At 43.4% G+C, this 27,127-nt stretch overlaps 1 protein-coding gene and 1 non-coding gene across 2 annotated transcripts; one reads left to right on the top strand and one right to left on the bottom strand.

The window, feature by feature from the left end:
- Nucleotides 1-19,639: 19,639 nt before the first annotated feature.
- TRNAI-UAU (transfer RNA isoleucine (anticodon UAU)) lies at nucleotides 19,640-19,713 on the bottom strand. Its single transcript has one exon. It is a non-coding gene; the product is annotated as a tRNA-Ile (tRNA).
- Nucleotides 19,714-20,889: 1,176 nt separating this feature from the next.
- LOC125543488 (leucine--tRNA ligase, cytoplasmic) lies at nucleotides 20,890-26,454 on the top strand. Its single transcript, XM_048706853.2, has 3 exons — nucleotides 20,890-21,082; nucleotides 22,229-25,551; nucleotides 26,128-26,454. The coding sequence occupies exon 2, from the start codon at nucleotides 22,233-22,235 to the stop codon at nucleotides 25,515-25,517; it is 3,285 nt and encodes a 1,094-aa protein (XP_048562810.2). The 5' UTR covers nucleotides 20,890-21,082; nucleotides 22,229-22,232; the 3' UTR covers nucleotides 25,518-25,551; nucleotides 26,128-26,454.
- The last annotated feature ends 673 nt before the right edge of the window (nucleotides 26,455-27,127 follow it).

Genomic DNA, 27,127 nt, shown 5'->3' with positions numbered 1-27,127 from the left:
TAAGAATTACAACTTGATACTTGGAACAAGATATGACTCTATATTAATGCCTCCGGCAGTGTACCGGGATGTGCAATGACTCAAGAGTGACATGTATGGAAGAATTATGAATGGTGGCTTTGCCACAAATATGATGTCAACTACATGATCATGCAAAGCAATATGACAATGATGAAGTGTGTCATAATAACGGAACGGTGGAAAGTTGCATGGCAATATATCTCGGAATGGCTATGGAAATGCCATAATAGGTAGGTATGGTGGTTGTTTTGAGGAAGATATATGGTGGGTTTATGGTACCGGCGAAAGTTGCGCGGTACAAGAGAGGCTAGCAATGGTGGAAGGGTGAGAGTGTGTATAATCCATGGACTCAACATTAGTCATAAAGAACTCACATACTTATTGCAAAAATCTATTAGTTATCGAAACAAAGTACTACGCGCATACTCCTAGGGGGATAGATTGGTAGGAAAAGACCATTGCTCGTCCCCGACCGCCACTCATAAGGAAGACAATCAATAAATAAGTCATGCTCCGACTTCATCACATAACGGTTCACCATACGTGCATGCTACGGGAATCACAAACTTTAACACAAGTATCTCTCAAGTTCACAACTACTCAACTAGCATGATTCTAATATCACCATCTTCATATCTCAAAACAATCATCAAGTATCAAACTTCTCATAGTATTCAATGCACTTTATATGAAAGTTTTTATTATATCCCTCTTGGATGCCCATCATATTAGGACTAGTTACATAACCAAAGCAAACTACCATGTTGTTCTAAAGACTCTCAAAATAATATAAGTGAAGAACGAGAGCTTATATATTTCTACAAAATAAAACCACCGCCATGCTCTAAAAAGATATAAGTGAAGCACTAGAGCAACAACAAACTACTCCGAAAGATATAAGTGGAGATCAATGAGTAGTCGAATAATTATGCAACTATGTGAAGACTCTCTAACATTTAAGAATTTCAGATCTTGGTATTTTATTCAAGCAGCAAGCAAAACTAAATAAAATAAAATGACGCTCCAAGAAAAACACATATCATGATAGTTTTAAAAAACCACATATCATGTGGCGAATAAAAATGTAGCTCCAAGTAAAGTTACCGATGAACGAAGACGAAAGAGGGGATGCCTTCCGGGGCATACCCAAGCTTAGGCTTTTGGTTGTCCTTGAATATTATCTTGGGGTGCCTTGGGCATCCCCAATCTTAGGCTCTTTCCACTCCTTATTCCATATTTCATCGAATCTTTACCCAAAAACTTGAAGAAAACTTCACAACACAAAACTTAAAGTAGAAAATCTCGTGAGCTCCATTAGCGAAAGAAAACAAAACACCACTTCAAGGTACTGTAATGAACTCATTATTTATTTATATTGGTGTTAAACCTACTGTTTTCCAACTTCTCTATGGTTTATAAACTATTTTACTAGCCATAGATTCATCAAAATAAGCAAACAACACACGAAAAATAGAATCTGTCAAAAACAGAACAGTCTGTAGTAATCTGTAACTAAAGAAAACTTATGGAACCCCAAAAATTCTAAAATAAATTGATGGACGTGAGGAATTTATCTATTAATCATCTTCAAAAATAATTAACTAAATATCACTATCCAAATAAAAATGGCAGCAATTCTCGTGAGCGCTAAAGCTTCTGTTTTTTACAGCATGATCAACAAGACTTTCCCCAAGTCTTCCCAACGGTTCTACTTGGCACAAACACTAATTAAACACAAAAACACAACCATAACATAGGCTAGATGAAATATTTATTACTAAACAGGAACAAAAAGCAAGGAACAAGAATAAAATTGGGTTGCCTCCCAACAAGCGCTTACGTTTAACGCCCCTAGCTAGGCATGATGATTTTAATGATGCTCACATAAAAAATAAGAATTGAAACATAAAGAGAGCATCATAAAGAATATGACTAGCACATTTAAGACTAACCCACTTCCTATGCATAGGGATTTTGTGAGCAAACAACTTATGGGAACAATAATCAACTAGCATAGGAGGGCAAAACAAGCATAACTTCAAAACTTTAAGCACATAGAGAGGAAACTTGATATTATTGCAATTCCTACAAGCATATATTCCTCCCTCATAATAATTTTCAGTAGCATCATGAATGAATTCAACAATATAACCATCACATAAAGCATTATTTTCATGATCTACAAGCATAGAAATTTTATTACTCTCCACACAAGCAAAATTCTTCACATGAATAATAGTGGGAGTAAACTCAACAAAATAATTATCATGTGAGGCATAATCCAATTGAAAACTAAAATCATGATGACAAGTTTCATGGATATCATTATTCTTTATAGCATACATGTCATCACAATAATCATCATAGATAGCAACTTTGTTCTCATAATCAATTGGAACCTCTTCCGAAATAGTGGAATCATTAATAAATAAAGTCATGACCTCTCCAAACCCACTTTCATCAATATAATCATCATAAATAGGAGGCATGCTATCATCAAAATAAATTTTCCCATCAAAACTTGGGGGACAAAAAATATTATCTTCATCAAACATAGCATCCCCAAGCTTGTGGCTTTGCATATCATTAGCATCATGGATATTCAAGTAATTCATACTAACAACATTGCAATCATGCTCATCATTCAAATATTTAGTGCCAAACATTCTAATGCATTCTTCTTCTAGCACTTGAGCACAATTATCGGAATCCTTATTCTCACAAAAGACATTAAAAATATGAAGCATATGAGGCATCCTTAATTCCATTTTTTTGTAGTTTTCTTTTATAAACTAAACTAGTGATAAAACAAGAAACAAAAAGATTCGATTGCAAGATCTAAAGATATACCTTCAAGCGCTAACCTCCCCGGCAACGGCGCCAGAAAAGAGCTTGATGTCTACTACACAACCTTCTTCTTGTAGACGTTGTTGGGCCTCCAAGTGCAGAGGTTTGTAGGACAGTAGCAAATTTCCCTCAAGTGGATGACCTAAGGTTTATCAATCCGTAGGAGGCGTAGGATGAAGATGGTCTCTCTCAAGCAACCCTGCAACCAAATAACAAAGAGTCTCTTGTGTCCCCAACACACCCAATACAATGGTAAATTGTGTAGGTGCACTAGTTCGGCGAAGAGATGGTGATACAAGTGGTATATGGATGGTAGATAAAGGTTTTTGTAATCTGAAAATATAAAACAGCAAGGTAACTAATGATAAAAGTGAGCACAAATGGTATTGCAATGCGTTGAAACAAGGCCAAGGGTTCATACTTTCGCTAGTGAGAGTTCCCTCAACAATAATAACATAATTGGATCACATAACTATCCCTCAACATGCAACAAAGAGTCACTCCAAAGTCACTAATAGCGGAGAACAAATGAAGAGATTATGGTAGGGTACGAAACCACCTCAAAGTTATTCTTTCCAATCAATCCGTTGGGCTATTCCTATAAGTGTCACAAACAGCCCTAGAGTTCATACTAGAATAACACCTTAAGACACAAATCAACCAAAACCCTAATGTCACCTAGATACTCCAATGTCACCTCAAGTATCCGTGGGTATGATTATACAATATGCATCACACAATCTTAGATTCATCTATTCAAACCAACACAAAGTACTTCAAAGAGTGCCCCAAAGTTTCTACCGGAGAGTCAAGACGAAGACGTGTGCCAACCCCTATGCATAGATTCATGGGCGGAACCCGCAAGTTGATCACCAAAACATACATCAAGTGGATCACGTGATATCCCATTGTCACCACAGATAAGCACGGCAAGACATACATCAAGTGTTCTCAAATCCTTAAAGACTCAATCCGATAAGATAACTTTAAAGGGAAAACTCAATCCATTACAAGAGAGTAGAGGGGGAGAAACATCATAAGATCCAACTATAATAGCAAAGCTCGCGATACATCAAGATCGTATCACCTCAAGAACACGAGAGAGAGAGAGAGAGAGAGAGAGATCAAACACATAGCTACTGGTACATACCCTCGGCCCTGAGGGAGAACTACTCCCTCCTCGTCATGGAGAGCACCGGGATGATGAAGATGGCCACCGGAGAGGGATTACCCCTCCGGCAGGGTGCCGGAATGGTTCTAGATTGGTTTTTGGTGGCTACGGAGGCTTCTGGCGGCGGAACTCCCGATCTATTGTGCTCTCCGATGGTTTTAGGGTATATTGGTATATATAGGAGGAAGAAATACATCAGGGGAGCCACGAGGGGCCCATGAGGGTGGAGGGCGCGCCCAGGGGGGTGGGCGTGCCCCCCTGCCTCGGGCCTTCCTCGATGCTTCCCTTACATACACCCCAAGTCTTCGGGATTGCTTCCTTTCCAAAAATAAGTTCCGTGAAGTTTCAGGTCAATTGGACTCCGTTTGATTTTCCTTTTCTGCGATACTCTAAAACAAGGAAAAAAACAGAAACTGGCACTGGGCTCTAGGTTAATAGGTTAGTCCCAAAAATCATATAAAATAGCATATAAATGCATATAAAACATCTAAGGTTGATAATATAATAGCATGGAACAATCAAAAATTATAGATACATTGGAGACGTATCATCCATCACCACAGGTGTCGCCCGCATTGCGCAGGCTTCGCAAAGGCCCCAGGCCACAGGTCACCATGTCGAGCATTCCAGAAGGGGAAGTGTACCAAAGCTCAGTAGCACGTCAAGTGTTTCCTGAAGCCACCCCTACTGTGAATGTCTTGGAGTCTGAAGCCAAAGCCGCTGAAGACATTCCGGCTGCATCAGCCAATGAAGATCAAGAAGAGAAGAAGAACGAGTTGCCACACCCCCAGCTGTTGATCCAGTCATTCTCGAGGAGAATGTGATAGTGCCCGACCCTCCTGTTGTTGAACAAATGGAGGTTGAAACCACTGAGGCTGCCACAATGACTGCAACTGAAGCCAATGACATTGTCATGGCCGAAGACAATGTGGAGCCTAAAGCAAATGTGGTGCCTGAAGCTCATATGCAACCTGAAGCCAATATAAATGCTGAAGCCACTGTTCCACATCCTAGGCCTCACACCATTGAACAGGCCTTTGATCATGGCCAGGTGGTCACCGTGAAATGGCCTATCCTAGTTCCTCCAACTGTTCCAGGACCACAGTATGACTACCATGTGGAGCAGAGGCCTCGGGTTCAGAGGCCAAAGCCAAGGCTGCCAAAGCTTCTAAGTGCTACAACTTCGCCAGGATCTTTCAGCGTGAACAGCTTCAGAGCCCACAACACCTTATTTGATAGTGCTAAGAATCCATACTCGAGCCAAAGATCTCTTCTAATCACTTCTGGAGCCATCAGCAGCGAAGCTATTACTCCTGCATTATATACAATCAAGAGCAAATCTTTCCGCACATGCGTCTTGATTGTGAAGATATTACTGGGCTAGCATGTCTGGAAGAAGCTCTTGACTGCTTCTGGGAGGTTGGTCTTCTGTCGTTCGTTATGGATAAGGAGCACTGGAATGAAGAACTGCTGCTAAAATTCTATGCCACACTTCATATTCGCGGCTACAACAGGGATCTGAAGACATGGATTCTTGAGTGGATGACAGGAGATGTGTGTCATGAAGCCAAAGCTCAAGACATCATCGAGCTTACTTCCCTGCCCACTCCACGCGAGTTCCATGAGCCTGGTTGTCAGCGTCATTGCGATGAACTGCAGAGTATCTTCCAGAGGCCAGAGCCAAATATGAGTGAGATGCTCAGCATGATGAAGCCACTGCCCCAAGATGATGAATACCCCAAAGAGTTCTTCGTTAAAGACCTCGAGTACCTGCCCCACACTGTTTATCATATTCTGAGGCGTACTCTCTGTCCAATCAAAGGACACTCTTATGAAGCCAAACTGGAAGGAGCCATGAAGACTTTGGTATTCTATATCATCCATGGCATCAGATTCAATACCCAGGACTTCTTCATCAGACAACTTGTTGCATCCGGGATTGATCTGTTTGGCTTGAAGCTCTATGCTCCATGGGTGATGCACCTGATCAAGCTCCATTTTTTCGTTGATTATTAGCCCTCAGCGAGCAACCATCTTGTCTTCCTGCCTGAGGTTGAGCTATCCATTTAAGCCACCTACCCAGAGCCTGCCAAGCAACCTCTACATCTTCACAACACTACGAGAGAAACCCCTAGCAGTAGCGCGGGTATTTTCCCTATCAGTAGCGCGGGACGACGCGCTACTGATAAGGCACTACAACTAACATGTAGCAGTAGCGCCTATCGTCCCACACTATTGCTATACATGGCTAGCAGTAGCGCGCTTTAGTGCAGAGCGCTGCTGCTAATATCTGTAGCGCTTTTTAGCAGGAAGCGCTACTGGTAAGGGAGCGCTACTGCTAACTTTGTTCCCCTCGCTACTGCTAGTTTTATTAGTTTCTAGTTTTTTTCTGCATATTTGTTTTGTATTTGAATAGGCTTTATACAATAATATTTAGCATATCATACACATGCAAATGTAATCATAGCATATACATACAAATAGTCTCATCAAATCATGTCATCATCATAATCATCATCCAACACAAAGTGGTCTCTCGTCATCATCTCGAAAATAGCGATACAAGTCTTGGTTACTTGCAACTACATCATCATCCATCTAAACAATGATATATGCGAGAAGAGCTATCACTTTGAGTGAGAGTGGAACTATGCAGTACATGAGTTCGTATCCCTCTCTCGCATTAGCGTGAACCTAAACTAACTACTGCTGTCGCTCGGAAACCAGAAACCGGTACACCTGGGCCTGACATTCCGGCCACTCGTCGTATACTCCTGGCATAGCACTTCTTCGCCATCGATGATCTATACACCCGCATCGTCACATGAGTCGATCATATGCAACATATATAGTTGAGCAACAAAAAGAGACAGACTTGGCAAAAATAGAAGCAACATATCATAAGCATAAACAACAAAGTTCATCGTACCCAAAATGCCCTAACTAGAGTGATCTTCGCTAGTCGAGGAGGACAGTTTAATTACATCACAAATAAAGTTTCGTCGTGCATAATTCAAAGTTTTGTCATACAGATAGTATGGACTAAACAGACACATTGACATATATCGACAATCACTCCATGTCGCGCCATCCATCCAAGTCAGGGAGATAGTCCCCGAGCTTAGTGAAAGGCTTCAGGTCGAGACGCCGAGCGGCTATGCGTGTCGGACATCTTGCCGTGACATTTGTCCTTCTTCATAGAACATCCCTATTTTTCTGACGACCTCCTTCATGATGATTTGGGCAAGTTCGCGATGGATGTGATAGAACTCAGCTCGAAGTCGATGATCCTCGATATCTCCTAAGTTCTTTGCCCATTGCAGAATATGGGCATCACCAGATCTAGGTGACATGTGAAGGTTCTGGTGATCCCATCTGTACTCCAGCATGTGGTGTAGGACATAGAATCCATCATTAAGAGAATCACTCGGTTGCTGGATGCAGCAGAAGACGGTCTTATGGCTGAAGGCGGGCCTGTCGTCCCTTTTCTTCTTGTTCTTGACCTCTCCACCCCGTGCGCGTAGTAAAACATAGCACTGTCGAGAACAGACTTGATGTGGGTGTAATCCTTTTTGTTAATGTTCTTCGACGAGTCCAAGTAAAGAGCGTGGGAGTATCGGGGGTAGAGGATGATGAGGACGGCGCGCCCGCCGTTGTGCAAAATAAGTACACCTCAAATTAATTAGCCTCCACCATGCAAATGAATGATTGAAATCAAAGGAAGGATATCCACGCGGATGACTTACAGGGGATGAAAAGGCACGAGAATCGCCTCCTTGTCCTTATTGGCGAGCATGAAATTGGCGATGTATTCCCTCGCGTATTCACGGTGCTCTGCGCAGACTCCCAAGAAGCCCTCGTGCATGAAGTACGGGTCAGCGACATAGATATGAGGTATCTGCTCAACCCCGATGAGGTAGTTCATGTGCAAGGCATAAAGGCGGGCAAACGTAAAATCCAACTTCTTCAAGTGAAACATGTCGAAGATGTAATCGAATCAAAGGAAGAACTTCTCCACGGGGAATGTGTCAACGTACGATAATTGCCGCGGCACGTTAACCACGTAGAGTGGGTATCCTGGATTTTTTGAGGCGATGAGGCCGTTCTCTATCCGCAGCACATCGTCATGAAGTCTCCTTAAATCGCCGAATCTGGCCCCTAGCGCTCCTTCAGATAGGATTGGTTGACCGAGGATATGCCATTTTGCCGCACCGGGGATATATATACGGTCTTGAACCCGAGGCTGCTGAGGCGGTTGGATCATAGAAGTAGCTTTTTTGCCTTTCCTCGGTCTCTTCCTAGACTTCTTTACTACCGGAAGGTTGTCCATAATACGTTCACACTCTGGAGACGGCAATTCAGGCACTGACTCATGACGCTCAAACCCTAAGTAGGCGCCAGTATTGACATACTCTTGAGTGTCATCGTCATCCTCATCTATGGTAATGTCACTAGCGACTAATGGAGCCTCTTCCTCACCCCCTCCGCTATCACCCAGCATGACAACCGATGCTAATTGGGTAGGTGAGGTGTTGATGTTCATACCTAACTGCGTGCTCGTGGTTGTGCTCCCGGCCGCCTCCAGATGAAGCAGACTCTTTGGCCACAACAAGACCCACCCATTGCAACAATCACCAAGCCGCCGCGGGGTCTCGTTGTCATCCCCCACTAGTACCGGTGGAGCCAAATTCTTGTGGCCCGGTTTGACACTGGCCACGAAAACCTTGAAGACGTCCAGGGGGATCGGCCGGCTATGGAACAAATCGAGAACCTGAAATTTGCTAGAACAGAAATGAATCAACATTCCGGCAAAACATAGGCCACTCGGCTTCATTCCCTGGAAACAACAAAGCCACTTCGGCACAATCGAAACATGTGCAAACACAATTAAGGAATTTTCATATATCCTGACCACTTCAAATTTGCATCTCCTAGCGTTTGACACTTCAAGAAAATCTACACAAATCTCATGCTCTCTCAAACTAAATTCAAAAACCAAATATAGATTATATTTAGTTAACTACTGAACTAAACTTTACTCTAAACTAAACCCTACTGCCCTAATTAACATCTAGTTTGACAAACTCAGTTCAAAAACTAAACCCTACTGAACTAATTAACATCTACATTATCTACTACTTAACATCTAGTATTACCCTAACTAAAAAATATCTACTATTAACCATACTGCCCTAGTTAACTAGTACCATCACTACTACTAATTAACATCTACTACTACTAAAAATCATTATCTATGAACCCTAGTACTAATTAACATCTACTACTGCGGCTAATTAACATGGCAGAGGAAGAAAAAGCAGAGAGGGGGTGGGGGAGGGGTGGGGGCTTATAGAGAGGGGAGAGACGATGGTGGGGAGGTGCTCGGCGACGGAGGTAGGGTCAGCGAGGGCGGGCTCGGGATCGGGAGACGGCGGTCCTGGGCGGGCTCGGGCAGCGGCGGTGAGGTCGAGAGTAGCGGCGGTGAGGGCAGGCTCGGGCTCGGGCGGCGGCGGTGAGGGCAGACTTGGGCTCGGGCGGCGGCGACAGAGGAGTTAGGGGAACAAGGGGGAGAGGGGGGAAAGGAGGACTTAGCAAAATTTTGAGCCCGCGCGTGGTTAAGTCGAACTAGCAGTAGTGCTGTTTCGGAAACGCGCTAGCTAAGTTAGCTATAACGCGTTTAGCAAAACATGCTACTGCTATAGGAAGCAGTTATTTCTTTTGTTTATCCTTATATTTTCTTTTTTTTCATTTCTCTCTTTCCTACTTCTTTCATTTTCATTTACTTTCCTATTTTTTTTCATTTTTCTTTTCTTTCTTAGCAATAGCGCTCTACGTAGGAAACACACTGCAACAACGACCATAGTGGTAGCGCGCTTTGCGCGGAACCGCTACTACTATTCCTAGCCTACTGCCAACACGGTGGGATTTATAGTGGTAGCGCTTTTTGCTGCACACGCGCTACTGCTATAGTTGTAGCTATAGCGCGCTTTCCTGGAACGCGCTACTACAAAGTAGCAGTAGCGCCCTATTTTAACCAGCGCTACTGCTATACCTGTGTGTATAGGCTTTTCCGTAGTAGTGCAATGTTGATCATCAAAGCTTCTCTCAACCAATGGAGGGAATTCTTGTCCCCAATGCTGCAACTCCAACTTATCCTCTTGCTGGCAATATCCGTATGCCCCATCGTGCAAACACCGAAGCCACTGACAGTATAATTGCTCAAAGGCCTCAGAAGCATTCTCGTGTACTCAATGACCGAGAGCTTCTTGTGGCCCTGAACCAGAAACAAGATAAGCATCATGACTGGCTTAAGCGTCAGATGCAGAGTATCTTGGTGGGTGTCAATCACATTCGAAACTTGGCCACCAAGAACTCATCCGTTGCCCATGAAGCCTATCGGCGGTCCTGGAAGAGTCTCACACTGCTATGCTCTGAAGACGATCTTCGCGAAGATGGCTTCACTGAGGGCTTCAAGTTTGATTCCAGGCCTCCACAAAATGCAAGCTAGTGTCGCACACCCTCAATTGAAGATTCTGAGCGTTCATCTTCGGCTGCAACTGTTGTTGCGAGAGTCGTCGATGAAGAAGACGATGCCACTTCACCAACCATGGCTTCACTGCATCTCGACACTGCACTAGGCCCGTCTGCACCATCGAACTCCAACGTTGACCCTGCTCCTTCATCTACTCCTGGTGGGAACGAGTAGATACTCTATGTCTTCGAACCTTTTTGGTCATTACTGACAAAAAGGGGAGAAGCATATGAATTGATAGTCTTCAAGCGGGTCCTTATGAGTGGTTGCTTTATTTTGCTAAGTCTTTACAACTCTCGTCTTTTGAAACATTTGCTTCTTTGAGTTGTAACACTTAAACTCGATGGTCCTCTGCTACTTTATTCTGCTACCTTGTGATGCGATGATAAATTCCTCATGAAGCCATTCCGCAGACGTCCATTTTTCATTATGCATATCATTATCTTCGTTATCTCTTTATATGCATGATGAATTGTCTTCATAAGTTGAAGAGGATCTCCACAAAGTAAAACCTGCCATGTGCATTTGCATTCAAAAGCAAACTACTTATATGCACATCTTCAGGGGGAGCCTTTGCTACTTATGAAGACAATACCTCAATCCTTAAACTTTCACATACTTTTATCCCCGTTGAAAACTTCAACCGGTTTGTCATCAATCACCAAAAAGGGGGAGATTGTAAGTGCATCTAGTGCCACCCTTAGTTGGTTTTGGAGTATTGACGACAAACTTGGTTGAGGTACTAATGTGTTTGTGAGAATTGCAGGATAACACAGGTAGTAGTCCCATATTGATTCAGTTTACCTACCAGAGATGACCCCTAAAATGTGTGAAGACATTGAAGACAATGGTGGTCTGTGAAGATATTCATAGTGAAGATTATGACATGAGAAGACATCGCATGAAGACTATGGAGTGCGAAGACATAGTTGTTTCGTAGTTTCCTTTTCTTCTTTGTTGAGTCATAGGAACCACCGTACTGTTAAGTGGGGTCCAAGTGAACAAAGTCAGAGTGACTGATGTGATGCTCAACCAAATCCTATGTCTTCGAGCGAAGACAATGAGAGCAAATCTTATGCAGAGCTGGATGAGTCAGCTTTACTTGTATCCCAAGTCAAGTTGTCGCGTGTGTTTAAAATCTAACCGTTGGACACATGTCAGTTCCTTAGTGACCTAGGGTCATTTTGGAAAAATCAGGCCGGGTTGCCTCCTGGCTATAAATAGCCCACCCCCTATACCATAAATCGGTGGCTGCTCAGAGTTAGTGCACGGCTTTTGTCGTTTGAGAGCAACCCACCTCCGAAACTTTTGAGAGAGAGAGATCCTTGCAAGGACAAATCCCTATACCCAAAGCCAAAGACTGTTAGGCATCACTGAAGTCTTTCTGTCCGCGTGATCTGAAGACTTGTTACACTTGAGGACTGTGAATCCTCCAGACGGTTAGGCGTCACGTTCTGAGCATCCAAGAGTCATTGTGGATTGCCGATGAACGAAGTCTATGAAGGTTTGGAAGTCTACCTTGAAGACTTACCAGAGTGATTGGGTGAGGACTGTGTGTCCTTAACTCAAGGGGAATAAGGTGAAGACACAGTCTTCTGAGTTAAATCTCAGCCTCCCTAACCAGACGTACAGTTGTCACAGCAACTAGAACTGGTCTACCAAATCCTTGTCTTCACCAAGCTGTTGGTTCTATTCTTCACTTCCCTTTACTTTACAGTTTGTCTTCGTGAAGTCATTGCTTGCATGTATGATCTAGTTGACTTCACTGGGTGAAGACTGTTTACTGTTTGGCTTCATACTGTCTTCCATCCTGATCCTTACTACCTAGCTGCTGATAATCTTCGTGCTTTCACTTCATTACTCACCTGACTATGGCATGTCTAGTGTAGTCTACCTTCCGCTGCATATCAATAGGTTCATTTCTATCGTTTGCCTTCAAAGCCCCCGTGTTTTCAAGACTTTCATAAAAATCGCCTATTCACCCCCCTCTAGTCGATAACTAGCACTTTCAGATAGCAATCTACTCTGCAATGTAGATGATAATCTTTTGAGTTTATAGCAAAATCCTCATAACTCTAGGGACCTAATTTCTCTGCATGCACTAGCAACATATTAGTTCCTTATTATTTATGTCAACAATCTCCAAAACACAAGGAGACAAATTATTGCACCAACAGTTAGTCTGACCGCCATGTCATAGGAATATGCAAATTGTCTGCACATGCGCTTGCCGGTCAACTTGTAACACCCCGGATATGATTTTCCCAATATGTAATCCAACTCTTGCCGTTTCCGGCGTTAAGTTATTTTATTTTCTCGGGTTTGGGTTTTTGTCTCCGTGTGTTGTTGTCATTGTCATGCATCTCATATCATGTCATCATGTGCATTGCATTTGCATACGTGTTCGTCTCATGCATTCGAGCATTTTCCCCGTTGTCCGTTTTGCATTCCGGCGCTCCGTTCTCCTCCGGTGGTCATTTCTACCTTTCTTTCATGTGTGGGGTTTAAACATTTCCGGATTGGACCGAGACTTGCCAAGCGGCCTTGATTTACTACCGGTAGACCGCCTGTCAAGTTTCGTACCATTTGAACTTCGTTTGATGCTCCAACGGTTAACCGAGGGACCGAAAAGGCCTCGTGTGTGTTGCAGCCCAACACCCCTCCAAGTTGGCCCAAAACCCACCAAAACCCTCTCCATCATCTAGAGCGTTCGATCATGATTGCGTGGTCGAAAACCGCACCTCATTTAGACTCTCCTAGCTCCCTCTATGCCTATATAAAGACCCCTCCTCGAAAATCCCGGATCCCCTCTTCCAAACCCTAGCCCCGCTCCATCCGCACGGCCGGACAACGTCCGGATCGCACCGGACATCCCGCCGCCGCCTACCAGCGACCGCCACGTGGCGGCTGCGCGCCCACATCGCCGCCACACCGCCGTGGCCTGCCTGGCCCGCGGGAGGCCCTCCCGGGCCCAGCTGCCCCGCGCCTCGTCTTCTACCTCCGCCGCCGTCCGACGACGCTTCGCCGCCTCGCCGTCCCATCGCTGGCGGCCGCCACGCACCATCGCCGGCCGCTGCCACCGAACCTCGCCGCCGCCACGGGAGCTTGCCGGAGCCGCCTCCCCGCGCCGAGTTGCCTCCCCTCCGACCGGATCCGGGCAGGGACCGGCCTGATCCGGCCATCCCTCGATGACCCCGGCCACCACCTGCCTCGCCGGAGTGCGTGCGCCACCGCCTCGGTTCGCTTGCACACCGAACCCTAGATCTGGATCCTATTCACTCGGTTGACTTCTCCCTCTCTCCTATTTTTTTGCATTATTCACAGCATCGTAACTCCGCATCCGTAGCTCCATTTTGGGCATATAGCATATCAAAATGTTCGTCTTAGAGAGCACATAATTTCATCCCATTACATCATTTTCATTTGAGTTCATCTTGATGCCCGAAATGCTATTAGAAGAATGCTATTTGAGATAATTATCAGATCTGCTGCTCCAATTAGATATTTGTCATTTTTGCCACGATTATTGTGTGCATGATATGCCCCTGAGCTCTACATGTGTTTTGTTATATGCTTTGCCATCTTTCCAAAGATGCAACCCATGTATTTTTGTGATGTGTGTGGTGACTAGCACAAGCTTGCAAAGTGAAGCATTCGTTAATGCTGATTTCAGGGACTTAGCATTTCCACTAAGTCCTTGACCTGTTTATCTCAATATGCCATATGTTCATGTTGTTTCCTAGTGATCCGTGCCTCTTTTGAGGATGATCAGTAAGGATGTTTTGTTAATCTTGTAGTGCTCTATCCATCCATGTCTTTGTTTGAAATTATGGAGCACCCTAGCTTGAGTCAATCGATCTCTACTTTTGTCATTTCGTGAATCTGGGCAGATTGTCTACTTGTTAGCGATTTTGCCGAGGTTGTTGTAGTTGATCCGTGCATGCTATGTTATTGTTCTTGCCATGTCTAGCTTGTATTTTGTGTATTCTTGATGGGTGTATGCTTAGATTGTCATGACTTGCTCTGTAGTGAGTGCATCGAGCTCGTAAACATGCCTACTTGATATCTGATTTTGCATGCTCCAGTTTTCACTAAGTCTGAGAACTGATTATGTTTTTGCCATGTTCACATGCTTGCAAATGTATTTTCTGATCCCTTTTGGCTCAAGGTCATTGAGGGACTTTTGTTAAGCTCTTTGATTAGCTCCATGACATGCTTTACTTTGCCATGTTCAGGTCCTGTAGCATATAGTTTTCATGCTCCATAATGGGCTACCTGATCTGAAATTCCAGACAAGTGTTTCACTAAGAGGGGCTGAGCAAAGCGGTAACATAGCCAAGAGTCTGAAATCTGTTTACCAAATGCATTTTTGCCATGCTTGTTTGAACCTGTTAATGGATGAATTGGCCATAACTCAGTGCTAGTATTTTGTTAAGCATCATGAATGGATCCCTTCCATGTATTTTGATGCCATGTTTGGGTGCTGTAGCATGTTCATCTTGTTGCATTTAGTTGGCTACTTGCTGTAAATCGCAGACCGGTGCCATATTTGAATTGCTTGCCATTTCCAAACCGTAACTCCGATTCCGGTGTTCTTTATATCATTTTCAAGCGATTTCATCTCACCTTTTCAGTGGCACACTTGGATTTCCAAGTTGAGGCCAGGTTCATGCATTCCTTGTCAAATCTTGCATATGCATCACATATTGCATCCCAAATAGCATATCATCTTTGCATCATATTGTTTGAGCCTTGCACGTGGTTGATTGTGTCCTTGTTGCTTGTTTGTCTTGTTTGGGTAGAGCCGGGAGACGAGTTCGCTAACGAGGAGCCCATTGAGTTTGCTTTCGAGGATCCAGTCAACTCTGACAACTTTGCAGGCAAGATGATCATACCCTCGAAATCACTACTATCTTTGCTTTGCTAGATGCTCACTCTTTTTGCTATGCCTATGCTACGATGCCTACCACTTGCTTATCATGCCTCCCAAATTGTCATGTTCTACCTCTAACCCACCATGTCCTAGCAAACCGTTCATTGGCTATGTTATCGCTTTGCTCAGCCCCTCTTATAGCGTTGCTAGTTGCAGGTGAAGATTGGAGACCGTTCCTTGTTGGAACATTATTTACTTGTTGGGATATCATTATATTATCTTGTTATCTTAATGCATCTATATACTTGGTAAAGGGTGGAAGGCTCGGCCTCTCGCCTAGTGTTTTGTTCCACTCTTGCCGCCCTAGTTTCCGTCATATCGGTGTTATGTTCCCGGATTTTTGCGTTCCTTACGCGGTTGGGTGATAATGGGAACCCCTTGATAGTTCGCCTTGATTAAAGCTTTTCCAGCAATGCCCAACCTTGGTTTTACCATTTGCCACCTAGCCTCTTTTTCCCTTGGGTTTCCGGAGCCCGAGGGTCATCTTATTTAAACCCCCCCGGGCCAGTGCTCCTCTGAGTGTTGGTCCAACCGAGCGATGTCCGGGGCTACCAGGGGCAACTCTGGGCTGGCCTACCCGACGTCTAGCTCATCTGAGTGTGCCCTGAGAACGAGATATGTGCAGCTCCTATCGGGATTTGTCGGCACATTCGGGCGGTGTTGCTGGACTTGTTTTAACTTGTCGAGGTGTCTTGTAGAACCGGGATACCGAGTCTGATCGGAATGTCTCGGGAGGAGGTCTATTGCTTCGTTGACCGTGAGAGCTTGTCATGGGCTAAGTTGGGACTCCCCTGCAGGGATTTGAACTTTCGAAGGTCGTGCCCGCGGTTATGGGCAGATGGGAATTTGTTAATGTCCGGTTGTAGATAACTTCAACCTTAACTTAATTAAAATGAATCCACAGTGTGAGTTACCGTGATGGTCTCTTCTCGGCGGAGTCCGGGAAGCGAACACGGTGTTGGAGTAATGCTTGCCGCAGGATGCCCTCTAGATACTCGATCGCGCTTTGCCTCCTCTTCTCGCTCTCTTTTGCGAACAGGATAGCCACCATATTATGCTAGTCGCTTGCTGCAGCTCCACATAATTACCTTGCCTTACCTATAAGCTTGAATAGTCTTGATCGCGAGGGTGCGAGATTGCTGAGTCCCTGTGGCTCACAGATTACTTCCAAACCAGATGCAGGGCCTGATGATTCCGTTTCAAATGACGCGCTTGAGCTCAAGTAGGAGTTCGACGAGGACTCACGCCGTTACTACGTGTCTTTCCCTGATGATCAGTAGTGGTGCCCAGTTGGGGTGATCGGGACCGTGTCGCATGTTGGGTTGTTCTTTTATTTTGGCGCCGTAGTCGGGCCATGAGTGTTTGATTGATGTAATGTTATTTATGTACTTTGATTGACGTGGCGAGTGTAAGCCAACTTTGTATCTCCCCTTTTATTATCTATATTACATGGGATGTTGTGAAGATTGCCTAACTTGCGACATTGCTTTCAATGCAGTTATGTCTCTAAGTCGTGTCTCGACACGTCAGAGCTATAGACGCATCGAGGGCGTTACACAACTATCCGCATTCATGGCATGGAGAACGGTGCTTCGTCCAAGGAACCTGCACTCGAAGATTTATGCCGAATGGAAATGGCCAAATCTTATCCTCCTACTCCTCATTTTTCCTCCCGTCAGCACCGTCCTAATCCCATCCACACCGTTGTTGTCCCCATCCCCGTGCAGTCCCATCCACCATGGTCCGCCAGAAGATCACCTACTATAAAATGCTCACTCGGAGCGGCGGGCGAAGATCGCAATGGATATGTGAGTCATCGAGGCACGGCTTGAGGCCCGCATTGCGGAGACATTCAATTGGATAAATAGGAAGGACAAACTACAACCGACGAAGAAGGTGGCCAGCCGTCGCGTGAGGTGCCAATAGTTCTTCCCATCGTTGCGTGCCTATATATAAACATCCACTCAAAATTAAGTAAACATCATGTTGTAAATTGTCATGTCATGAACTAGGACCATACTTTTCATATAATTCATGAAAAAATGTCTTTTCACTTGTTCACCTAACTTCCCCGCTGCAATTGGTTTTTGCATCATGAATACAACAGAGTCCACTAGTTTACAAGCCAGAAGCCATACATAAACTAGACTGTCAGGCAAACATCTGTAGCTAACAAAGAAAATATAGGCATTACTTCCAGTTGACCTATGTTTTGGTAAGATTAATAGAAAAAATTGTAACCTTTTTTTAACACAATACAATCGCAGATAACTCACATATATGCACATACACTCATCCGTATAAACATATGCACACACACTCTATCTTTATGAGCACCTCCGGGATCCGGCACAACATCTTATGATTGTCGAAGTCATCATAGGCATCTCGTAATTGAGGGGAACGTCTCCTTTCATAGAACTTGAATTTTGGTGGGTCAGTTCTACCACAAAAAACCTAACTATCTGACAAATGTAAAAATTATCGCATAGCCTGGAACATATAAAAAAAGAGATCGGAGGTACGACCAACTAGCAATGGTGGCGTGTATGACACCTAAGTACCAACGTCAGTTTTTTTTTTGCGAGAAACCTTTCAATCTACTCCCTCTGTCCCAAAATAAGTGATGGAGGATGGAGGAAGTATTCATCTCCAATTATAACAGGAAACTTTGTACTATTGAGGCACTTATTTTAGATAGGAAGAAGTATTCATCTTCAATGATAATAGTACAACGAACGTCCGAAGTAATAAACTTTACAGTAACTTTAATATAAAATTAGTATAAAGTTGAGACACTTATTTTAGTACACAGGAAGTATTCATCTTCAAATCGTAACAGTACAGCGACCATCAGAAATAATAAAAATTACACCTCGATCTTTAGTACACAGAAGTACAACCCCAGCCCGGCCTGGTCGGCCCGACCCGGCCCGGTCCGACCTTGTCCACGGGCCAGGCTCAGGCCTAGGTTTTGAGCCCGATGGCCAGGCTGGGCCCGGGCCCGTCATTTTTGTCGTTTAAGGAAGAGGCCCGGCCCGTGGCCTGAGGCCCGACAGGCTTTTAGTATGATGGGCCGGGCTCGGGCACGATTTTTAGACCGGACAACTGGGCTCGGGCCTAGGTTTTTTGCATCGGGCTTTGGTTAGCCCGGCCTGGCCCGAGGGATGGCCAGGTATAGTTGTCATCGATGAAGAAAAGAAAAGTACATATTCATAAGAAAAAAATGAATAAGGACAAAAGAAAATACATATATGAACAATTAGGCAAAAAAGGTATAAATACGAACGATAAGAAAAAATCGAATGAGAAAAAAAGAATACAAATACGAACGATAAGAAAAAAATAAAAGAGAAAAAAATATAAATACAAATGATAAGAAAAAAATGAATGAGAAAAAAAATACAGATACAAACGATAAGAAAAGAAATCGCATAGCCTGGGACACCAGAAACCTAACTATCTGACAAATGTAAAAATTACCGCATAGCCTGGAACACATAAAAAAAGAGATTGAAGGTACGACCAACTAGCAATGATGGCGTGTATGACACCTAAGTACCAACGTCAGTTTTTTTTTTCTTTTGCGAGAAACCTTTCAATCTACTCTCTCTATTCTAAAATAAGTGACGAAAGACGGAGAAAGTATTCATCTCCAATTATAACAGGAAACTTTGTACTATAAAGGCACTTATTCTAGGTAGGAAGAAATATTCATCTCCAATTATAATAGTACAACGAACATAAAAAATAATAAACTTTACAGTAACTTTAATATAAAGTTAGTATAAAGTTGAAACACTTATTTTAGTACATAAAAAGTATTCATTTTCAATCATAATAATACAAAAAACATCAGAAATAATAAAAATTACACCTCGATCTTTAGTGCACATAAGTACAACACCTGGACATCAGTTGTTGTCACCAATGGAGAAAAGAAAAGTACAGATTCGACAAATAAGAAAAAAAATTGAATAAGGACAAAAGAAAGTACATATACGAACAATAAGGCAAAAAAAGGTACAAACACGAACGATAAGAAAAAAATCGAATGAGAAAAAAAAAGTACAGATACAAACGATAAGGGAAAAATGAAAGAGAAAAAAAAGTACAGATACGAACGAGTAAAAGGTGCTCCCGGCGGGGCTCGAACCCGCGACCTTCGGCTCATAAGACCAACGCTCTAACCAACTGAGCTACGGGGGCTGTTATGCTGAAGTTACTGATTAACCTTAGTTATTTATAATTTACACCTGTATATATACACCTCCAATAACACTCCCTCCGTTCCTAAATATTTGTCTTTCTAGGCATTTCAACAAATGACTACATACGGAGCAAAATGAGTGAATCTACATTCTAAAGTATGTCTACATACATCCGTATATAGTAGTCATTTAAAATGTCTAAAAAACAATTATTTAGGAACGGATGGAGTAATTTTGAAGGATCACGATTTTCATAGCTCCTTTTATACTATCTGTTTCCTTCACGCGCTTAATTTACACTATAACTCATTTGAATACTTTTGTTGACTCAAATCTCTTGAAAACTAATCTTTGTTTAACTTTGCCATAGTTGGACAATCTTCCACGCAAGTTCATGCAGTATTCAATAGTATACCATTTGATTTAAGATGACATGACTTGCAATACCATGCTTGTTCTATTTGTGCAATTTCGCCAACCTAAGAGGTCATATGCATGTTTTCAACATCCTTTACTTTTCTTTTAGTGAGAGTACATCTTATTACTTTTCAAATACATCCACTCCTTTTAATTTTATAATTTTTCTTATAAACTGGAAACCGCGTAATCCATTTAGCCATCTCTTTGTACAGTATGTCATTCAACTTGAGGTCATCAAAATTTTGGAATCGAATTCTAGGACACCCAACGAAGCAATGTATTCGGTCCTTAGAGTTAGCATTCCCATTGAACTAGCCATCCTTTGCATAGAGATTTAGCGTCAATTCCATTTTTACCTTCAAGTTTCAAGTTTCTTGACAAAACTTACTCCATTTAATTAACTACTCCTTTTGTCCGGAAAAACTTGTCATCAAAATGAATAAAAGGAGATGTATCTAGACGTATTTTAGTTCTAGATGCATCCCTTTTATGCATTTTGATTACAAGTATTTTCGGACGGAGGGAGTATTTGCTAGTTTTATCTTCATAAAAATAATTAGCTTTCTCACAAGGAATAAAAACCGGCAAATAATTGGCATAAAATGAATGAATTTATCTTAAATGAGGTAAATCCTGTGAAAAGCGTGAAACTTAAGGGTAAAATTGTCGGTAAAAAAAAGGGAGAGATCGTGATGTCCAACCGACGTCATGAAATCCCTGGCCTCCTGAATCAAGTTCCTTGGGCGGCCCGTTCCAGCCTCAACCGGTTCGTGCACGCCAAGTCGTCAATCAAGGCCCACGTGACAGTGTGCCAGGATAAACCCTAGTCCTCCTTCCATCCGCAGCCTCCTCCTCCCCCGTCTCCGTCGCCGTCGCATTCTGCTGGCTCCCGGTTTGCTCCCCACCCTGCGGCTGCTGCGGCTCCCTGCCTCGCGCGCCTTCGTCAGGTACCCATCCTGTTCCGCCCCCCTGTCCATCCGCGCGATTGATTGCTAGGACAGTAGAAAAGTGCCGCCGCGGAGTCGACGGGTTAGTGATGCGATGACGAATTTCGTACTGGTTGAGTGCACGGGGAAACTGTGAGCTTTAGCTGTCCTGTGATTTAGCTTCGGGGCAGGCAGATCGATGTTGATTCTTATGTTTTGTACTATAATCTGGCGGCGTTCTTCTAGTTTGTGGGTTCGTAGTTGGCCCAAGTGATGCGTAGCTTCTGTTCCTGGCTCTGCAAGTCCTGCAATCCAGCTTCATAATCCGGCCTGCAAAATTTAACAGAAATAAGGTCATGAATATCAATCTTTCTAGCACAGGGCGAATTTCGAGGGACTTTTGGTTTCTAACTGGTCAGCACAGTCAGCACTTTGCTGAATTTTAAGCTTACGTTCCTTTCGATTATGTTTCGATCCTTACATATTGTCTCCAGACATATTATCTGCAGAAAGTGAATTCAGTTAGCCAGCGTTGTCCAGGGTGACAAAGGACAGAAATGTACCAAATGCACAAAAGCAAATTAATTATACTAACCCACAAACTGTCTGTGCCGTGACTGTATTATGTTAACTTTCATCCACGTGAATCAATTTTAGCTCAAGATACTTAATAGGAAAGGTCAAAGAACCATGTCCACTGTGATTTCAAATGTTAATTGCCTTGCAGTTCTCTCCAGCCATCTCCATTAGCATATATCTTCTTTCTCTTGTGCTGTCTGTTGCATCAAATATACCAACCTACACAGTACACACAATATCAGTGTCAGAAGAAACATTACATTGTTAGAAGACTATGCAACATAACACCAGCTTACCTGATCCTCCATAATTAGCTTGTTAGAAGGCCAATTTTGTTTGATATCTTGATGATGTTTGCTTATGGCTTATTATGATTCTGTTACATAATTAGCTTCATCACATGGCTTTCCTATCCATGAGTTTGTCAGCTATGTTTGAAAAGAGATATTCAAGGAGATTGCACTACTACAATTCGTCCAAAAACAATGTTTCGTCGATGTATCTAAGATATTTATTAATTTATTCCTGAGTTAGATTAAATTCAGATGCTTGCCCTTTTGACACCTTTTCTTTTTGTTGATCATTCAGGAAAATGTCGTCAAATACTGAAGGACCCAAGAGTCATGCACGTAGAGACCTTTTGCTCAAGATCCAATCAGATGCTCAAACTTGCTGGGAGGAGAGCAAGGTTTTTCAGGCTGAACCTGGCAATGGACCTCCTGGCCCTGGTGAAAAATTCTTTGGCAATTTTCCGTACCCTTACATGAATGGATTGCTACATCTGGGTCACGCCTTCTCACTGTCCAAGCTTGAGTTCGGTGCTGCATACCACAGACTCCGTGGCTCGAATGTCCTTTTGCCGTTTGCTTTTCATTGTACTGGGATGCCCATCAAGGCCTCAGCTGATAAACTTGCTAGGGAGATTCAACAGTATGGAAATCCTCCAGTGTTCCCTGCAGCAGAGGATGATTCAAGTGCTGAAGTGGCAGATGATAGCCAGGCTGACCAGGCTGCTCTTGCCCCAGGGCAATTTAAGAGTAAGAAATCTAAGGCTGCTGCAAAGACCGGCATGCAGAAGTTCCAGTGGGAGATCATGAAGGGCTTTGAACTGACAGATGAAAAAATCGCCAAATTTCAGGATCCGTCTCACTGGTTGACCCACTTCCCTCCGCTGGCAAAGGAGGATCTTAAGGAGTTTGGCCTGGGTTGTGATTGGAGGCGCTCATTCATAACCACTGATATGAATCCTTTCTATGATGCTTTTGTTCGCTGGCAGATGAGGAAGCTGAAGAAAATGGGCAAAGTTGTCAAGGATATGAGGTACACGATCTACTCACCACTGGATGGCCAACCTTGTGCTGATCATGATAGGGCATCAGGTGAAGGTGTGCAGCCACAAGAATATGTGTTGATTAAAATGATGGTGATCCCACCTTTTCCCCCCAAGTTGAAGGTCTTGGAAGGAAAGAATGTTTATCTGGCAGCTGCTACATTAAGACCTGAGACAATGTATGGGCAAACAAACTGTTGGGTATTGCCTGATGGGAATTATGGGGCTTTTGAGATCAATGAAACTGATGTCTTCATTGTGACAGCAAGGTCAGCCCTTAATCTTGCATATCAGCATCTATCCAGGGTCCCAGAAAAGCCCACCTGCTTAGCTGAGCTTACTGGCAATGATTTGATTGGGTTGCCATTAAAGTCTCCTCTTTCATTCAATGAAATCATATATGCACTTCCCATGCTCACTATCTTGACAGATAAAGGTACTGGCATCGTGACTAGTGTGCCAAGTGATTCCCCAGATGATTACATGGCACTGCAAGATTTAATCACAAAGCCTGCTTTGAGACAGAAGTATGGGGTCCAAGATGAGTGGGTTCTTCCATTTAATATCATACCAATAATCAACATACCTGAGTTTGGGGATAAATCAGCTGAGAAGGTGTGCCTTGATCTTAAGATTAAGAGCCAGAATGACAAGGAGAAGCTTGCTGAAGCAAAAAGGATGACATACCTTAAAGGATTTACTGATGGAGTGATGATTGCAGGGGAGTTTGATGGTAGAAAGGTTCAAGAAGCGAAGCCACTGATAAAGAACAAGCTTGTTGGAGAAGGCTCTGCTGTGTTGTATAGTGAGCCTGAGAAGAAAGTCATGTCAAGATCCGGCGATGAGTGTGTCGTTGCTCTTACAGATCAGTGGTACATAACTTACGGTGAAACTGAATGGAAGCAGAAGGCAGTCAAATGTTTGGAAAATATGAATACATTCTCAGCTGAAACCCGTAACGGATTCGAACACACGTTGGGCTGGCTGAACCAGTGGGCATGTTCTCGCTCTTTTGGCCTAGGTACTCGCATTCCATGGGACGAGCAGTTCCTGGTAGAATCTCTTTCAGATTCAACCCTGTACATGGCTTATTACACCATTGCACATCATTTACAAAATGGTAACATGTATGGAGAAGAAATATCTTCTATCAAACCTGAAGAAATGACAGATGAAGTATGGGAATATGTGTTCTGTGATGGTCCAGCACCCAATAGCAGCATCTCTCCTGCCCTCTTGAGCAAAATGAAGCAAGAGTTCAAGTATTGGTACCCCTTTGATATTCGGGTATCTGGGAAGGACCTTATCCAGAACCACCTGACATTCAGCATCTACAATCATACAGCACTTCTTCCAGAGCATCATTGGCCTCGTGGTTTTCGTTGCAATGGGCATCTTATGCTTAACTCTGAGAAGATGTCCAAGTCCACAGGGAACTTCCTGACTCTCAAGGAGGCTATTCTAAGATATTCCTCGGATGCCACTAGGTTTGCCCTTGCTGATGCTGGTGATGGTATGGACGATGCAAACTTTGTTACTGAAACTGCAAATGCTGCTATTTTGAGGCTTACAAAGGAAATCGCATGGATGGAAGAAGTTATAGCTGCTGAATCTTCTTTGAGAGGCGGTCCTCCCTCTACTTATGCTGACCATGTGTTTGCTAATGAGATCAACATTGCTGTAAAAGAAACTGAGAAGAGCTACAATGCCTTCATGTTCAGAGATGCCCTGAAGTCTGGTTTCTATGACCTACAACTGGCTAGAGATGAGTACAGACTCTCTTGTGGAGCGGCGGGCATGAACCGTGAGTTGTTGGGGCGGTTTATGGAAATCCAGACCAAGCTTATCACCCCGATCTGTCCCCACTATGCTGAGCATGTGTGGCAAAAGATTCTGAAGAAGGAAGGTTTTGCAATAAAAGCTGGCTGGCCAGTTGCAGGCACCCCGGATCCTACTCTAAGAAGTGCAAACAAATACTTGCAGGACTCCATTGTTTTAATGAGGAAGTTGCTTCAGAAGCAGGAGTCTGGTTCCAAGAAACCCAAGAAGGGAGCTGCACCTACTCCATCAGCAGAAAACAAGCTCACAGTTGGTCTGATATATGTCAATGAGCACTATGATGGATGGAAAGAGCAATGTTTGAGGGTGCTTCAATCAAATTTTGATAGCCAAGCACGCTCCTTTGCCCCTGACGAGGAGATTAGCGAAGCATTGAGGAACTGCTTCATCGACCGCGAAACAAGTTTCAAACAAGTACAGAAGCTCTGCATGCCTTTCATCAGGTTCAAGAAAGATGAAGCAAGGAATGTTGGTCCCCAGGCTCTAAATTTGAAGCTTCCTTTTGGTGAAATAAATGTGCTTGAGGAGAACCTGGAGCTGATCAGAAGGCAGTTGGGTCTTGAGCATGTTGAGGTCCTGTCGGCATTTGATGGAGCTGCTCGTGCCAAAGCTGGAAAGCATGCTTCTCTGCTGGACAAGAATCCGCCTTCCCCTGGTGAGCCGGTTGCAATATTCATGAGCAAGCAGGAGTTTGAAGCGCAGAATTAAGCCCAGATTAATCTTCTCACAGAACTTTGTTGAGGTACTTGATTTTTGTCTACTTCTCACTGCATAGTATTGGTTTTCTACCATCTCTTGCTTTATGTAGGAGACTAGAACTGGCTCCTTTTATTCTTCACATTAGATTCTGTTGTAGTTTTTGTGCCTGGGGAAATATTTTTTAGCAAATTTTTATCATGATGGTGTCAGGTAAAGCATGCTGGTATTGTTCCATTGTGCAGTTGTAGCCTTGCAGAAAGAATTAGTGAAGCAGACTGGCCTATGAAATGTTTGCAGCCTTTTGCCCTGTGATACCATTTCCTTGTTTCTGTTAATCTTTTGCTGAGTTGTAAATCTGTGCTAGTTGCTAATGTCATTGTAGTCTATTATGGAGGGCCATGCATGTCTTATCTTATTTGAGGTTGCCTGTGCTTGCCTGCTTGACAGTTTAGTCAATAATGTTGGAAAATATTATGTTAAACCCGAGGTTGTAAACCTTTTACTTGAGATGATGACCATCTAGATGACAAATATTACCCCCGTTTCCTTTTTTTTATGAGATGATTCTGATTTTGACATCCTAATGATCTCGGTTCCTCTCTTGGTTGTTCTCCTACAGGTGTTTTGCAAGGTGTAGTATCGACTGGTTGTTCCTCCTGTTGATTCAAGCATGAGGCACCTATATCAGGAACAGGGAAAGGAACGTTTTCTCCAGCTTGACTGCAGATGATTGAGAAGGAACTTGGTTTCCAAGCTTTTGCCAATTTTGTCTCTTTTTAGATGTGGATGCAGAGATGGAGTATTCTTGCTTTTATATACAGCAATGTCTAGTTTGCTTACTTACCAAAGTTGTGACATATTCCTGGCACTTGATCACATACTCCCATGATATACTGCTGAAATGTTCAGTGACCATAGTAATGCTGTTATGCTGTCAGTTTTTTTAGATGTGTCATTGTCGATGTGGAATCTATTTCTCAGTTATGTCATGTTCCCCCTCTGTAAGAGTTTTTAGAATACTATTTTAGTCATCTAAGAGCAACTCCAATGGGGCGACCCAAATGGACGGCGATTTCGTCCGCTTTTTGTCCGTTTGGGTCGGCCGTCCGCCTTGTTTTAGATATGGGTCGGCAGCGCGTCCAACGTGCCGACCCATATGTGTCGGCTGGCCGCCCTATTTTGCACTGATGAATTTGCATTTAAACATATAGTCAAATAACATAGTTTGAATTGAATAAAATAGCATAGTTTTACAAGCTGAATAAAAATAAAAATGTGATGTAGGGTAGGAACCCTAGGGGCCGATCTTTCACGAAAGGAGTGGATCCTGTGATGAACACGAGGAGGAAAACGAGGGAAAACACAAGAGGAACACTCAAACTAACAAGAACAAGTCTCAAAAGTGTTAGATCCTCGGAAACATGGAACGATACATGGTACACGATCAATTAGGGATGATGCAATGGTAACGGTCTTCTTCGTGAGGAGGTCTTGAGTTCTTCCCTAAAAAGGGGTCTTGAATCTGCTCGGGGGATCTTCTCCGGTGGAGGCTTGAATCTCCGTGGAGAAGGTAATCAAGTGGATGAGCAAAGCTCTCACGCAAACATGAGCTAAACCTT

Source organism: Triticum urartu, chromosome 3A (genome assembly GCF_056163025.1).
Source record: "Triticum urartu cultivar PI428250 chromosome 3A, HENAU_Tu73, whole genome shotgun sequence".
NCBI lineage: Eukaryota > Viridiplantae > Streptophyta > Magnoliopsida > Poales > Poaceae > Triticum > Triticum urartu.
This window is presented reverse-complemented; position numbering and strand designations above follow the sequence as displayed.